At 34.6% G+C, this 17,420-nt stretch overlaps 1 protein-coding gene across 2 annotated transcripts in view; it reads left to right on the top strand.

Moving 5' to 3' along the window:
• The window catches only part of DTNBP1 (dystrobrevin binding protein 1), a 69,255-nt gene that overhangs the window by 25,292 nt on the left and 26,543 nt on the right, over positions 1-17,420 (top strand). Inside the window, exon 7 of one of the 2 annotated variants that reach the window (XM_064665229.1) lies at positions 4,415-4,437. The exons of the other annotated variant lie outside the window; for it this stretch is intronic. Within the exon in view, the coding sequence (XP_064521299.1) occupies positions 4,415-4,437 (23 nt within the window). The remainder of the gene's footprint in view (positions 1-4,414; positions 4,438-17,420) is intronic. 2 annotated transcript variants of the gene reach the window in all.

Genomic DNA, 17,420 nt, shown 5'->3' on the forward strand with positions numbered 1-17,420 from the left:
ATTCTGGCTGCTGGCATCTGTGTAAAGAATGTGGTGTTTCTGTGGTCTTCTAGGTATTTAACTGAAAACCCTGATGTTTTGTTACATTTAGGAAATTGATCTTAGTGTTACAACAAGATACAGTAGAACCTGAGAATGTGTTCTTACTTTTGTTGAACAAACTAAATTCCCATTGATTTCAGTAACTAAAAGCAGGATGGTTTTGCCTCTTCTCCTCCCATATTCTTCTTGCTGGATTTATTTTTGTACATCAATGATAACCAGTATAGTCTTCCCAGCGTCCATTTCTTCTGCTCAGGATGAGCAAAGTTGTTCCAACACTTCAATGAAAAGCCTGAGGGGAATGGGAGGGTGACTGGAAATTTGTATTTCCCTTCTAACTTTTCTAACTGGTCACACCAGTTGCTCTTTGGGACTAGTTATATATTGTAAACAGTTTGTTTTACCTGTTGTCTCCAAAATTATATTTTCTTACCACAAACCCTGAATCTCAACTTTTTTATAAATGAAGAAGTTGAGACCATTGTCAGCATGATCATCAGAACATTCCAGGTAACTTAAAAACTGGTAACTGAGTTTGAGGGGTATAGAATTTCACAGAGTATATGTGCTCCCCTCTCCCCTTTATTTTATGAAAACAAGCATATTTTATGAAAAAAAGCAACTGGAAGGGCAGAAGATTAAAATTATTGCCTATGTGTAGCCATAGGGTTTTCATGGACAAAACTTCAGTGTCAGTGGAGCTTGTATGGCCTCTTACCTCACAGGAAAGAAGCTGGGATTCGTAAGTTGCACTGCATACAGAGCAAGATTACTTTTGAAGTGCTTTCATGCCTTTATAGTCTGATTATTTTAGATTTTAGCCAGTTATTTTAACCTTTTTTCTTGTTCAGAGATACTGAACTTAATCTTTTAATGACAAGAACTACTTACATTATAATGTAACTATTAATTCAATCCTTTCTTGTCAAAGCTTACTGTTAACTGTAAAAAAGTAAAATGTATTCTTATTTGTGTAACTATCCGGATTTGTTGTCACTAACCTAAAATTTAGTAGCTGAAGTAAAAGAGCATATAGTCAGATGCCAAGTAGTAGATTGTATTGATTAGTGTTAGACTCAGCATGGGAACTCCTTTAATCCCGGGCAGATGCTGACAAGCCCACACTGGGCTTCAAGAGTCTTCATGTGTAGCCAAGCCAGGGGCAAGGCAGGCGTGTGTCTTTTTTCTAATAATAATGCAAAGAATTATCTCATCCGTCTCTGAACTGCATGAATTATTTTATATTTTTTTTATGAAAACTCTGTAAAATCCAGGAGCATTTCTCTATTGAAAGTTTTCAGTTACCTTAATCTAGTTGGCCAGTGGGGTAGAGGGAAAAACTAGCCTTTTACTGTCGAAAAAATGTATAGGGTAATGCACCTGTGAGCTGAAGCAGTTGACAGAAGTCTTCTGCTGTGATGATTCATTGTTCTGCAGTTTTGTCTTCTAGTACAATGTTGTTAGTAAGCTATCCATCAAAAGGCTGAGCTCTGCTGATGTAACTCTTGTATGAAGCTGATGTGAAAAATTATCTCAAAGAATGAACAATTTAAAGAGCAGCAAATACAAAAAAAAATGTGCAGTATATAGCATCAAAGCTGGTGATTTAATGTGGCAAGATCTAAAATACTAAGAGACAGCAGTCCTAGCTAATCATCCAGGCTATTTCCAAAGCAAGTTTTCCCTCCTGCTTGCCTTTTAACCTCACTTTGAAGGTGACTTTTCCAAAACTGTTTTCAGTTTAATCTTTTTCATTTTAATTACTCAGACTAACTGCTGTTTCTTTACACTGTCTGTGTTCCAAATATGTAGTTTGCTTCTTAATGTGTTTGATGCATTCTGCAGATGATTTTTTTGTCTCTAGACTCTTAGAGAAGACATAGAAGGTATTTTCTTCCTGACAGTTTATCAATACATTAAAAAAAATTTATTTACTTATAATGGGGAGAAAGATAACACTTTGTAATACATTTTTTCTGTACATCTGTCTAGAACTTCTTACACGTCTGGAAAATGTACTGATATAGTATTAAGCCATTTGTTTTTCCAATATCATTATGAGTCATAGTTTCCTTTGCACTTTTGAGTTTAGTGTCATGTTCTTACACAAGGTGATGATAAATAAGATTTTAGGATTAAAATTTTAAAACTTCAAGCTTTGGGTAACTTGACTTAATAAATTTAAAAAAAAAAATCCTCCATGTTGCTGATGCAGAATATATTTTCAATAAGCATGTATCTTAGTATATATTTCTAAATGTATGTTTTATTAAAAGTGTTATGAGAAACCGCAAGATGTGATTGATTCAATTCATGCTGCCTAAAATACAGACTCATCAGTCTTTGGGTCTGAATTGGTATGAGGATACTAGGAAACGCAGATCCTTAAATTTCAAATCTGTGTTTTTACTGCATGCTAATCATAGATATTTTAAATTTTTCAGGGGTATGTGTTGGAAAAAAAAAATTACCAGATATTCATTTCCAACTTTCTTAACAAATGGCAATTATGTATATGGATATAGGGACAGCATCTTAATGTATCAACCCTAAAAATATTGATGGATTTTGAAAAGGAAAGTTCTGGGGGTTTAGGCAAAATCAGTGACTGTCACTTGGTTACTGTGCTACCGTCTTGTTTGCTAGCCTATTTGAACACAATGACAGTAATTGTTTTGTCTTCCCTTTTGTAGACAAGTGACATAAGACCTCCTGATTTTAAGTGCAAGTAGTGTAGTTTTTTTTCCCCTCTTACTTTCACAAGATGTTTCCTCAGTATGGTTTGGTTTCAGTCTGTGGAAAACAACCATTTCCTATGATTGTTGTTTTCTCAACTACTATGCCATTACTAAAAAATAAGGAATGCAACTTGTGAGAATATATAGGAATTTTGGAATTGGAGTATACAGGGTAGGAAAAATTCATTAGGGTAATGAATTCACAACGTTAATTGTGAATTCATGTTAATTCATTCAATGTTATTTCACCTGCAAATCACTAAGTATTGTGAAGTAGGTTTTCTTTTTCTGGTAAAAAAAGGAAAAACTAGCTTGGGAAAGGGATGCAGGAGAAGCAGGAAAGGAAATAGATACTCACAGGAAGTTGCAACTAATAGTCTTCTCTACAGTGAATCACACTAACTTATTTCCTGGTAGAACATGCATTCTCTCGAAAACCTGTATTTAACATTTGGTGACAAAAGTGGGATGTTCACTGAAAATGTGGAGGTAAATGCATTCTCTTTCTTCTTTTAGAATACTTTGTCCTGCTTAGAAAATAAATTGTTTCAGGTTTGAAACAGTTTTGTCTGTTCTTGATGCAAGAATAAATGCAGAATTGCATCATCTGTTAGGGAGGAGAAGTTATGGTATAGCATATGTATTGTCAAATAGTGTCTCTGGTAGGTGACTCAGTAATAACTGAAGCATGCTTTAGTCTTTGGATAGTGAATAGAATCATTTATCAGAGCAACTGTTAGTTCAATCTTTTCCTTTAATTTATTTTTCTTACAGTCACTTTTGCTTCCAAATTCAGAATTTAACTAGACAGTCTGCAAGGCACAGACTGAAAAGATGTTTGATGTAAGTTAGTGTTTTGTAAGGGAAAGACCAGCATTCTGCCTTAGCTAAGCTATTACGTTGATTCTTCTTCAACCTCTAGATCATGAGAAATCACTACCTTTTAGCTATGGCAAATGGAGCATTTTGCAATTTCTTGAAAGTAAGAGAAAATATTTCTCTTAGTTTTACAGCTTTTTCATTCACAATTGCATAACTACTAAATTAGTATGAAGGCAAAAAAGATACTGTTATTGTTGACTTCATTTTTTAGCTTTCTGGTATGTGAGTACTGTAGGTTATCTGTCATATTCTGTACTTTAAAATCCTCTCCTCTGAGGAATATCACTGTATGTCTCTGTTGCCTTTAAAGTGTGTTGTAACTGAGTGATATTGTCAAATTTTTCTCCCTCAGTGTTGCCAAAATGTTTTTGAATAGCATTGATGAAAATGGGACACTAATCATTATTCACTGTGCTTTAAATTGGCAAAGCTCTGCTAAGCAAAGGATATTTTAATACCTAAAGCCTTGAAAAGTCTTTGTTATTTTTGAAGCAGTGTATCTAGAAATTATGTGGCTAGATATAAATGTGCAATATTTCTATAATTGTGCATGCTTTTAATAGGTGGTAGCCTAATTTCTGAACAGGTTGATTTTATTTGCTTTAGATAAACTCATGTAGTAATAGAACCCTTATATGTAATGATAATCAAATTCTTTGGGTTTCATCTTTTAATGAGTATTAAAGATTGTAAAATAAATTCTGTAGTAGTTCTAATTTTTTTATTACTATTATTCTGCTCTTCTCCAACAGGAAGGAACTGGAGACCTTCAAAGGTAAAATCTATTTTTATTTTCTACTTCAATGTTTGCAAGTAATTACAGTAATTCTTGTATTAAGTGAAACTAGTAAGGAACTGTTGCACTTCTACATCTTACAGTGTTAATTTTATGTGAACCCAACAGGCTGTTTATTTTTCAGTTTATCTGTTCTTGCTGCTGTTTTCTTTGGAAGAGTCATAAGTGTAGGAAGAACACAGATAGTTTGTCGCCTTATCTAGGTTTCAGAGATTGTCTGCCTAATTCAAGCCTTTCCTATGGTGTTCAATTTTGGAAGCTAAGGGCCTTGTCTTCAACTAGTTGATGTCTTTTCTAGCATGAATATATTTTTGACACATGCCACAGCCTGTTACTTTTTTGATTTTTATCTGGCTATTTCTAGGGCATTTTCACAGTATTATGTTATCAGACAAATACAATTTTTGTAGTTCAACATGGTGATATATACAAATATTTGTCCAAAATATGATGTAATCGCTGGCAACTGTCATGTATTATTGCTTTGTCTGTGGTACATAGATGGAACATATTGCCATTTGCAGTAAATGTTAAATTCAGGTTTACTCTACCTACTAATGTTAATGTTTGATCAGCTTGAGAATTGCCCTCATCTTTTACTTTGGTAGGATGTGACTAGCTTTGTGACTAATCTTTATGCAAATGAAGTCAGGTACATATGTCAATTAGTTGCCTTTTGAAATTGAAAGAAGGAGTGGAAATTTCTTTCAGCTACATCTTTGCCTTTTCAGTTCATTACTATCTCATCTTTGTGATGCTAAAAAAGGAAAATAATAAAGCTACATTAACAGATAAGAAACACAGATTATGAAAAATGTCACTTTATCTGTAGCTTACCATAAACAACGCTTTTCTTGATTGATTTGACAACTTTCAACACAGACTAGCTCAATGTAAAACCAAAGATAATGCGAAGCTCATTCTGTTCCAAAGCAAGACAACTACTTTGTAGTACCTGATGCTTGTGAGAATAGTGAATCCTGGGTTTTTTGTTTGTATTGATTAGGTGTTCTAAGTGATTTTTTTTTTTTTTTTTTTTTAAGCCAGGAGAACAGTTTCCAATGTTATTTGTCTCTTGGCTTCTTGTTATTTTAGTAGAGATTTTAACTTATTTGACAGTAAATATTTTACAAAGATAATTCTTTTGATGGAAGAGGAAGGTGTTAGTTATGTGCCGACCTTGAAATTTATACCAAACTAAGCAGCTGGTTCTATAATGGATACAGAACCATACAGATTTCCAATACTATTGTGAAAGACTTGTCTTGGTAGCCAAGGGAAGGCTAGAAAAGCACAGACAGAGTGACAGATGTTTGAAAAGGGGTATTAAACACCTGTCAGCCTATTTTCTGTGGGTTTTTGTACAATGGACAAGCTTGTACCTGATAGAAGAGAGAGGAGTAATAGATAAGAAAATTTGAAGAATGGTCTTGTCGAGCAAGTCTAAATTCTTTCTATAAGATGACAACAAGAAGATTTAAAATAAACAATAGATTCCATGTTTTGACTTTGGCAACAACTTTCACTGTCTTGCCTGACATTTCCCACAAAATTGAGATTAAACTACTGAAAACCAGGTGTGTGGTTGATTGAACATGCATACTTGCAGGAGATGTTTTTGTGTTTCTGGCTTACTAAATTGTTCCTTCTCAGATCTGATGCTACTTGGAATTTTTGTTAACCTGGATTGAACTAAAAGTGTTCATTAGATTGTTTTCAGGCAGGTTTTTTTTGGCCTTTTGGACCTTACATCAGTGTCTGAGTATCTAGCATCAGCTCATTGGAAACAGAAAGAGTAGGAGATTCTTAATCATGAAGGATTCATGATTACATAGTGACAGATGTTTGGGTTCTACAGCAGCTTTGCCTAATCTAACTGGTGGCTCCTTCTTGTGTTTTCTGTTTTGAGCTTGGGCACTTGATTTGCTTTAGTTTTGGTTGATGAAGCACACTAGAATAACTTGGTATATGTCTGTAGAAGTCCTGTCACAGAGGAAGGAAAAGGCAGCAGTAAGGTCAGGCAGTGTGTCTAAGTTTAAAATTTAACACAGTAATCTAAAAAGCCAAAGCTTCTCGGGGTATATTACCTAACTCATTTGAAGGTTGTGGTGAGGAAGTATTAGTGCCATTATATGAAGCTTTTATGGTAAGAACTTATCTTGCTCATAACTCTGGTTTGTTGTATACAGGAAAAGTTGGTTCCAACTGAAATATGTTAAGTAGTTGAGTAGATGGTTCTTTACATTTTTATATTGCAAGTATAGACTACATCCTCAAGTCATTTATCTTCGCACAACTGTCCATAGTGTTGTCTTCATCAACATTCCATTCATTAAATACCGAGCTAGGGGTCTAGGAAAGAAGAACTGTTTAAAATACCTTTATATACACTTGCATCTTTCAATGCATGTGCACTTGGAAGCACTGTACATTAAATTATGTTCTAATGGAAAAAAACAGAAATGCCATTTTTTATAATAGTAACTTGTTATTTGGAAATCTGAATACCATATGCTAAAAAGTAATGGCATCCATATTAAGGGTGGTAAATGTCTTGCATAAAAATATATTTCATAAAGATACAAGTCATTCTATCTGAATATGCAGAAATTAAAATACCACAAAAACATTCCTTAAATATGTTTACTCTACAGGTTAAAAGAGGGTTCTATGCACACTTTTCAGTGTCCAGATATAACTCTCACATTCACCAGTGCTGAGTTCTTATGCCTTGCTCAGGGTAGAAAGTGAGTTTTACTGGAATGAAGAAATTGAATGGTCTAGTCTAAGGTTCAAAATAGCACAGCACTAAAAACTTGAATTCAGTGATACATCCCATCAATTACACAATGAATACAGAAAAAATGCTAATTAGATGTCACTACTGACAATGAGAATACAGATCTGACTTGCAAGACAGGTGGACAGCTTCACAGGCCTCTCAGATCTCTTTTAAAATTTTATTTCCCTGGACTATTGTGTATGTATAAATATAAATAGATATAGATACAGAGGTGTAGTCTGTAAACTTGTGAAATCTTCAAATGTCTGTAACCTTATAAACATTTTCATTGCCTTGTATATGCCTAGTATTTACTTATCTTGATATTGAAATAAAATCACCTTTCACATAACCAAGAAACAGAATTGTTTCTGGTTTCATTTAGAACTTCCCACTCTGTGTGCTAAGGTACAAAGTGGTAATTCATTGACCTTATGACTATATTCTTTGGGGATACCAGGCATCATCAAGAAAGGGCTCTAACAAAGAATGTATATACCTGTTTGCAACACTGGAAAGTATTGGGAATCCTCTAACACGTGTTGGTGTTACTACCTTTAAGGAGCATGAAATAAGTATGTAATACTATTCTAAGAAATTATTATTTTTGTATTTGTCAGTGGAGATATTCTTTTAGAATTTGTTCGTGTCATTTTCACATTGACATTGTAGATACCAATTGGCTTTCATTGTGAGAAGTCAATTTTACTTTTTTTCCTCTTGCTTTAAGACTTATTTTTTGCAGACATTCTCCTTTGTTGTTTGCTGTACCCACATTATATAGGAGCAGGACAGACCTCTCCAGTCACTCTTCTTTCAACTGCAGTGGTTTTCTGTTACAATGTAATTGCAATTGATTATTACTTAGTAATCTGTGATGCTGAGAAAGTGAAGGTTATAGGTTTTCCTTTCTTCTGTTTTCCTTTCCTTTCTTTCTGTTAAACATCTCTCTCTTAAGAAGGCGGGGAATGAGTATGTCATGTTATTGTTGATGCTGCTTCAGCACTGGCATTTGTGTACCTGAAGTGTGAGTGTGCACTAGGACAGAACATCTCAAAGTTTGTGCAGTCCATTATTTTTTTTTTAGTACTTTATCTTTCAGAGATCTTTGCTGTAAAAGATGATGGGTTTATGAATGGAAACATTGGTATGCCATATGGAGTAGCCTGCAAGTTTCTTCCTAGTGCACATCCATTTCAGTCTTTGGAGAACTGTTTGCAGGAGCAGGCTTATGCTCTGTGCCATCCTGTCCTGTCTGAGACTTACAGAGTTGCTAAAAAAAAAGGGGTTCTGTTGTGGATCTTGTTCTTGCAATAATAATTTTAATTGATATTTGTGTAAGTATGTGTATGACTTTAGTATTTGATGAATTGTACTCTTGCATGGTTTAGAAAGGGTGTGTGTCATTTTCATTTTACAACTGAGAAACTAGAAATTAGCAAATATGTGGTTATTTTCTCCCGATACTTGAAACCTAGTGCATTTATGACTGCACTGAGATTTGAAATCATTCCACCATCTTTCTAGACACATGGTACCATTTTTAAATTTTTTTTTTTCTTTTTTGAGTTAACCTTACTTTTGTTCCAGTGCAGCCAGGATTGTTTAGGAAATAGTTACATGATACTGTTAATCTTATAAGAAGATGGAAGGGTGAAGCAGATAATGAGGTAGGTAATCAGCAGTGAGATTGTGAGGGGAAAAAATAAAAGTTATAAAAGTGGTAGAATTGCACAATGGTAATAACATATGCTCTTGAGTTTACTTCAGAAATAGAAGTTTACTTCTAGTTTCTCTAAATGGGAACTGTATACGTGATAGATTTAAAAATTGCTTCTAAAAGTCCCTTTTTATTAAAAGTTTAGGATGCGGTGTTTGAATTAATTTCTAGAAAGAAAACTAAAGCACTAGAGGCCATTTAGAAATCATCAGCACAGCACTTTTGAACAATGAAAGGGGGCAGAAACTTTGTAAGGGCAAATATGCACATGGCTTTGGCTACTGAGTCATGCATATTTCTAAGCTTTAACAGGATTAGTTTCATTCAAGCTCAGGGAAACAGGTCATATGACCATTTTGAGTACTTCTGTTTACAATACAACAGAATATGTTCTCAGCCTTTTGAATCAGAGATCTCTCCCAAACAAGTCCTGATAAGTTTTAAGAGCTTTATCAAAATACTCTTTGAAAAGGTGACCACTGAAGTAAAGAGGTGTTTTTTCTTGCTTTTCCCTTCAAGGTTAAGTCATTGGGTCATATTTGATATGCAGATCTTTTGTCATCCCTGTTCATGCATCTAAGAAGCTTCTGTTGAAATTGCAATTTTCCAGTCCTTTTATCAGGAGCTTAAATATGTTTATATCTAGACTTTAATTTCCTGACTTTCACTGTTCCCTTTAAGAGCACGCAGTATTTGGAGCAGTCTTTTGGCTCCGTTTCTTTGTTCTCTGTTTTTTGAAACCTATTCGCTTCAACAAATGGTATGTCAAACTGATTTATTTTTTTTCTTCCAGTGTAGGGATCCTCTTTATTGTGCTGTATTCTGATGGCTGTCAAAATAAAAAACTTCTTTCTGCTTTTCATATTGCCTTCCAGATGCGTGGGTAATATGCAACGGAGATCTTTACAGCTCGTGGTTGACAAAGCTCATACGTTCAATGATGGAGCTGTTCTTAAAGTTGAGCTGTAATTTTGAGCACATAATCCTCTATGTTTCTTCTGAGCAAGAGTAAGATGACATTGTGGTAGAAATTTGTAACAGCTACATGGAGTTTGTTTACTTTAACATTTCTAAATATACTACCCCAGAGCCTGTAACTTAGGAACATCCGAGGAGTTTCATTACTGTAAAGAAATTTTTCTTGGCAAGTTGTGTCCATGATCAAGTTGTTTAACAATTCTAATTTAATTATCATATTTTGTGATTTTTGCATTTCAATGGCTCATTTGAATAGGGGAGGGAGGGTGTCTTTGGTTGTTTGGGTGCGTCTTCCAAAACATGCTGTGGGAGATAGGCAGTGTTTTTGCAAGGAGTGTTTCCTGATAGTTTTAGAATTTATTTAGGTGACCATGTTCCAAAACTTCAGTGTTTAAACCTATATCACAAACAACTCTTATTTTGGCGTACCAGAAAAAAGTTGGGAAACAATTATTTAATTCTATTGTAATAAAGCTAAGTTGGAATTAAAATTTCAGGTTTATATTCTGATTTCAGGGATTTTCATAATTATTTTGCTATGAGCTGAAAATATTCTGATAGATTTTTATTTAATAATGTGTTTTACTAGCTTCTTTCCCATTCAGGCTATGGGAGGAGAACCTCACAGCTCTGGATGTTCTGTATTGTCTGTGTCAAGAATTGACCGAGACTCCATATATGATAACCATTCTCTTGAGAATGGAAAGATTTGAAACTTGGGCACTTCTAGTCAAACTTTAAGTGAAATGCAAATAAGTGTAACTGCTTAATCTTCCATTATAGTGTAATAGGATGAGACAGACAGAGAAGGAAACCAAAGTGTCCTTATAGCTACCTTGCTTTTGATTTTGCTTTTTGTATTTTCCTGTTTGTAGACTCTTGCATCTGTTTAACTCTCAGGACACATTTTTGAAGTTTCTAGATTTGTATCTAACTATTTATAACTTCTCTTTTTCCTCGAAGTAGATATGGCCTTCAAGTCAAGCCTTTAAAAAAAAAAATTTTTTTTAAATCCTTGAAATAGAGTAATTTAAGAAACGTTCAGTCTTGGCCTTGCTGGTTTCAGTCTTCCACAGTATTTATTGAATCTTTATAAATCTGGGTGGATAGTACCAGCACTGAGATGTATAAGCTTTCAAATTTACATTTCTGTAGCCCACAGGTAGATGGTGCTGATTTGAACACGTCTGGTTCTATTTGGCAGAGTTATCAGACTTAATTACGAACTTTCAGAACTTGTTCTATGTGTGAATACATACCCAAGAACAGTGTAAGTTTTCTGTGCAGGCAGAGACTGCATGGGATAAGGCACAAAAGCAATTGCTTGCCTCTTGCTGACCCTGTAAAGAGGACTTCTTTCTCAATTGGCAATACTATTGCATTGAGCACTAGGTGTTGTTGAAGATTTATTAGCTGCCTTTGACAAGACAACAAAACATTTGCTGGATTAAGTATTATGACTGGAAGTGAAACAAACTACAATGGATAGCATCTTGTGTACGCATTTATTTTGCAGATGACTTAAATTTGTTACCTAACTGGTTAATGTTGACAAGCATCAACTCTTCAGGACAGGCTATTTTCTATACAAGAAGTAGAATGTACATTTCAATGGAAGAAGAAAAAAAGGGGGTTTTAAGTGTATTTCAGCTGTAGAAACAAAATTATCTACAATTCTGTCTTCAATCACTTCATCAGAAAGGCATTTTCCATTATGCTTTGCCAAAAGGAGGGCTGCATTGTCAACTAACTTAGTCATGGAATGGTTTGGGTTGGAAGAGATGTTAAAAATCATCTAGTTCCAAACCCCCTGCCGTGGTCAGAATGCCACTCACTAGACCAGGTTGCTCAGGGCCACATCCAACCTCGCCTTGAACACTTCCAGCAATGGGGCATCCACAGCTTCTCTGAGTGGCCTGTTCCAGTGCCTCACCACCCTCAGAATGAAAAATATCTTCCTAACATCTAATCTAAACCTGCTCTCTTGCAGTGTAAATCTATGCCCTCTTGTCCTGTCACTATCTGCCTGTATAAAAAGTCACTCTCCCTCCATTTTGTAAACCCCTTTAAGGTACTGGAATGCTGCAAAGAGGTCTCCCTGTAGCCTTTTCTTCCCCATGCTGAACAACTCGAGCTCTTAATAATCTGATATGATGGAAAATTATTTTCCCTTTGCTTATTTTTTATTAATTTTCAACTGGTGAGGGAAAACCAGCTTTTGTGGTAGTGGCTGTACAGGCTTGATTGGATCTTAGCGATAAAATGACATCTGTTACTAAGCTGGTTATATATTGGAAACAGGTCTGAATTTTCAAAAGCTGTAAATAAAGGAAGTCTGAAGTTTAGAAAAGGATGCTATAGAGATACCGAGTTATTTATGGACAAACTAGATAATCAAATTTCCTTGGAATAAATATTGTGTGCCCTTGTAACTCGGCTGATCAAAGATAGGTTTGGGTTTTGTAACATCTCCTACCCCAAACTACTTCTGGTTTAATTATTTAAATGTGCTTTTTTATTATTTTTGTTTGTTGGCTATATGTTACCTTGGCTATAATGTTACTTTCGCTATAATGTTACTTTATATGTTACAGATTGAATAGTGCTGTTTGTAATCTCTTTGCTCACCTAGATTTCAGGATATTTTTATGATGGTTATCACCTGAAAGTGCTATTCAGACAATGAGTTATTATAACCCATAGAATGCTGATGTTACTGATACTTCTGAAACCTTGTGTTTATCAGGTTTTTGTAATACTAGGTCTGACTGTAAAAGTAGAAGGTAGGAACACTTTTTTTTTTTTAATTCTGATTTATCTACATGTATTTTTAGAGAATCTTGTGGTTTTTTAATGTGGCACCCTTATAGTGTTTCATCTTGTCTTATGTTGCTTTGCATTTTGAGGAAGCTAGTTTATCCTCCCAACAAATTTTAATATTCGTGCATTTATGTAGTTTTATCTTTTTTTCCTTTAGTCCTACTCTTTCTGCATTCTAGTATGGCACTAAGTCAAAAGACCTTTCAGAGGTCAGATGTATTTAAAATAAGATGCCTGGATATATCTTAAAATAAGACACATGGATGTGCAGGTACAGCCCCTGTTGGCTGTGATGGAAGTTTGCCCTGTGCTGGAGTCGGCCTTGCAGAATCCTGGTTTTGTAAGGAGTGGAGGAGGACAGGGTAACAATAGAGGTTTTCTCTGGCCAGGGTGAATAGCAAACTGTGGAGATAATAGGAAACAATTTCATGGGAACATAAGTCCTGTCATACTTAGTTTATGTAGAAAAGAAAACATTTAAAGGTGTAATATTTTAATTGTCTCTAATGCTTAAGTGAATGATGTGGAAAAAAATAGAAGCGTATTTTGTCTGCAGCTCTAACTTGAATTCATCCTTTAATTACTGAAGTCCAGACTGAAGGCGGGATTATCTCGTGATTATTATTATTCTTTTAATCTTTCACGTGGATATTTTTGATGTTATTTTCACCAGTTAAATAAAACCAAGTTTTGTAGGCCCATATACTCTTTGTATTTTTACTTTTAATTATGTCGATTGGAGAAGTATTTGTTATATAATTGCCTTTTGTCTGTACTCTCTATTTTGATAGCTGTCACAGAGGAGCTTTTCAAAATGTGATTTTTTTTTTTAAGTAAAAGAAAGGAATTGCTATGGCTTCTGGCAGCACTATGCACCCTCCTAAGCTGAAGAGGCAATGTGTGCCAGTGTTCCCAATTCTGAGGAACGCCTTACAGTTTTTGAAACATAAATACACTGTTGTGTAACTGCAGCATCACCATAACCAAAGATTCTAAGTCATATGCCCTTTCTGTATTTTTTTTTAGCTGCATAACAGGGGTTTTTTAAGTTTTTGATGAAAATACAACCTGGATGTGTAATACAAAAAATTCAGCTTTCAGTAGAGAATACTGTTCCTAATTTATTTAAAAACCACATCTAAGGCTTTTAATATTTTATGTGTGAAGTAAGAATAATATGTAATCTGGTTTATGGGGTATCTGAGCTAAGCCATGTTAAGGAAAAGCAGTTTGAGGGGAGAGCCTTGTGAATACCACCTAATAAAAAAGAAGAATTCAGAACCCTTTTGTACGTTTTCCTTTGCTCCTAAATCATTTTCAGACGCTGCCAGCTCTCAGCCAAATAAACACATGCTGTAACTGCATGTCATCCGATTATATCCTGCTGGGGAGATTTCTCTCTCTCCAGCACCCCTTGATTCAGCAGCATGTGGTACCTTCCTAAATACATGCATGCATTTCTGGTGTAGCCCAGCTGCTGGTAGCTTGTGCTCAGGTTCTGGAAAGGCGCTGAGTTGAAGTATCCATGTGTATTCATCTGCGTGCGAGTGACCCATCGAAAACTGCTTTGAAAAAGCAGCCTTCTGGCATCGGTCTTTGTTCTACATCAGTGAAGATGCACATCAGTGGAGCTGCTTGGTAACTGGAGCTTTCACTTGACCAGTGCTGGGTTTCTTTTTACTTGCTTATTTCTTACTGCCATGTCATCTCCGGGAGGCACTGAGAATACTCAGAAGAATTCATGTAGGTGTAACTTTATTATCATCTTTATTATTTGTCAGCTTGATTTGCTGAGCTCATGTAAAATGCAAAATGCAATTAAAGTTGTCTTAATTAATTTCCTCGGTTACCTACATTGCCTGATTTGCAAAGGGTATGCTATAAATTGAGAGGTTAATTATCAACCTGATTTAGCAAATTTGAAAGAAATAGCGACTTAATGTCTTTTTCGTCAGGGCTTTTGTTTATTGCTTTGCTTTTGTATGTCGCTTTACATTATTGTCAAGGTAATATTAATCGGAATTAGTAAAAGAATACAAATACACAGATATCTTGTTAGCTAAAATTCAAGGAAGCTTGTCAAAGGGTGGGGTGATACCACAGGATGAGAGGAGACTGAGAATTATTATCTGAAGATAAAACCAAGAATAAAAAAAGAGAGCAGTGAATATATTAGGGTAGATGCAGTCATGCTAATTCTCAGTATCCTTTAGATAAATAAAATAATAAGTAAATTATAAAGTTATATTTTTAAATGAAGTAGTCAATGCTATTTACATCCATATGAGCCACCTGTATCATATAAAACAATGTTCTTAATGCAATCAATAACAGTTTTATGCTGTTAATTTGTAACTAATGATGTTTAGAACTGTGCATTACTTGAAGTAGAAATCAAGTCTGGATTTCTACTCTGCATCTTTTTATGTTCTTTTATATAACCACTGGAAGAGGTTTTTTTTCTGTTACCATTCATGTGGATTTTTTTTCAGTTGATGTCCAGGACCAAAAGATAAGAGTAAATTGAACAATTTGTTATTTTAATAACCTGTTGGAGCATACCTTTATCAAGGTTCTACCTATGAGCTGTAATTCTGACCACTAAATTAGGTATTCATATTAAAGACTAATGTAAAGGTGAACATTTTGTTTTAAACAATTCATCTGATATGGGAGAACTTCTTACATTTGTGTTGATTAGGAATACTTCATTTGTAAAAACAGTTGTTTTCAATAAATCTAGTCAGATCAATTGACTGTTTACTTAAAGATGGCAAAATTTATCCTCTGTTATGCTAAATGTGGTGTGACCACTTATCGCTCAAAATTGTCAGTGTTGTAAGCAATATATATACTACTGGTATAATCCATTTTGTATCCTTAACTACTTTGTACATATTGTCAAAAGTTGTCCTTTACTTGTTCTTGTTTCCTGATATTGAAATGGAAGTATGGAGAATTCAGGGTGCAGCTGCAAATATTTTTTTTTCCTTATTTACAGTCATATCTTGGACAGTAGAACAGCTCTTTTGTGTGTGGGGTGGGGGACAACCTTGAAATTATACTTGTGTAAGGATTAGAATATGAAATTGGAGAATAGTTCTGAAATATGAGCCTTAGCAATATCACTCCAGCTACTGCTGGGAAGAGGTAGCAGTAAGTAGAAGCTTTAGTATGAACATTAATATTGGAAAGATTAACACGTCTATGGTAACCAGAATTACTCTAATGTGATTAAAAAAAATTATCTTCTATAGCTTGGTGACAGAAAAAAAGTAATGAAAAACTTATGCAAAGAGATTTTATATATATATGTATATATATAATATATATATATACCACCAATGTAGGATGAGGTTAATGACAAATTAAGAAATACTCATACATCTACTTTTAAAAAGATTGCTTCTCTCTAGCAAGATCAGTTCTAGCCGTACTTTTTGGGATGCTGAAAGACCAAATGGTATAGACTCTTACTGCCTGTGATTTTATCTTGGTGCAAATGAGTTTTTGAACAGTTTTATAATGACAGTATTCTTTTTGTTGTTGTTGTTGCATGCTGCTTCTATTTTATGTTAAAAATGTAACTATAAGTGCAGACATTTCATCAGTTTGATTTGTAACCAAATAAATGTACAGTAATGGATTGTACACTTTTTATATTTCTCCACATGGCACTGTTTCTTTCTGTTGTGGGACTCTAGATAATGATGCTATTCTGTTCAGTGTTCAAAAATAGTGGAATTTTTTTAAAAGCTGCAGTAGAAATAATTTATTCCTTCCTTATAGCATGTCCTTACATAAATCTCAGCCCCACCTTTCACAGCAGTGAAAGCAGTTATTAAACTGCTTGTTCTGCTCAGGTTTTAATGATGTGCATGGCCAAGGTGTGCACGTGAGCATATAAGAATTCTGAATGCTTCTCTACTCCTTGTCACTAAATGGAACAAAAATGTGGATACTCTGGTAAACAATTCTGCCCATTTTATTTAGGAGTGTTACGTATGCCATGTGAAATTGTATCAAGGCATTGGAGCTGAAAGTGTAGAAACATAAGTCTTCAGTATTTTAGCTAGTGTGGCGTCCTTTTTGTGAAATTATATTCCTTTGGAAAATGGCATTGAATAATAATTAAATACTTAAAAAGTGAGCTATTTTAAAAAAACAATAAAACACTTTTGTATGTATGTAATGTTTCTAAATTGCATATTTCTAATAGAGTATGTGAGTTAAGGCCGAAAGAGGTTAAGAGGCAGTTCTGACTAACTGAATGCATTGTTTCATTTTTAATCACTTGGGTTACTCTGTGGATTAGGGTGAAATAAGAATCTTCTGGAGATGTCATTCAGCCCTTTTTTCCCTTTTATGTAGAAGGCAGCTAGTGCTATTTTGATGTTGCATAAATGAGACTTGATCAAAACGTAGTTGGCTGTGTTTCATTTTAAATCAAACAGGAATGGTGCCATTTATAGGAATAAGTTTCTGGCTTAATTAGACGATTATGTAATCACTCCAGACCTTGCGCACCAGCATTTCCACTGGCTCAGGAGGGTTTTCCCTTGATCATAATCTTAAATCCTCATAGATTTATTCTCTCTTCTGTGGTTATTGTACATTAAACTGGAAACCCACGCTTTGTGGAGAAAACACACTGAAAACCAT

The sequence above is a fragment of the Pseudopipra pipra genome, chromosome 1 (genome assembly GCF_036250125.1).
Source record: "Pseudopipra pipra isolate bDixPip1 chromosome 1, bDixPip1.hap1, whole genome shotgun sequence".
Classification (NCBI taxonomy): domain Eukaryota; kingdom Metazoa; phylum Chordata; class Aves; order Passeriformes; family Pipridae; genus Pseudopipra; species Pseudopipra pipra.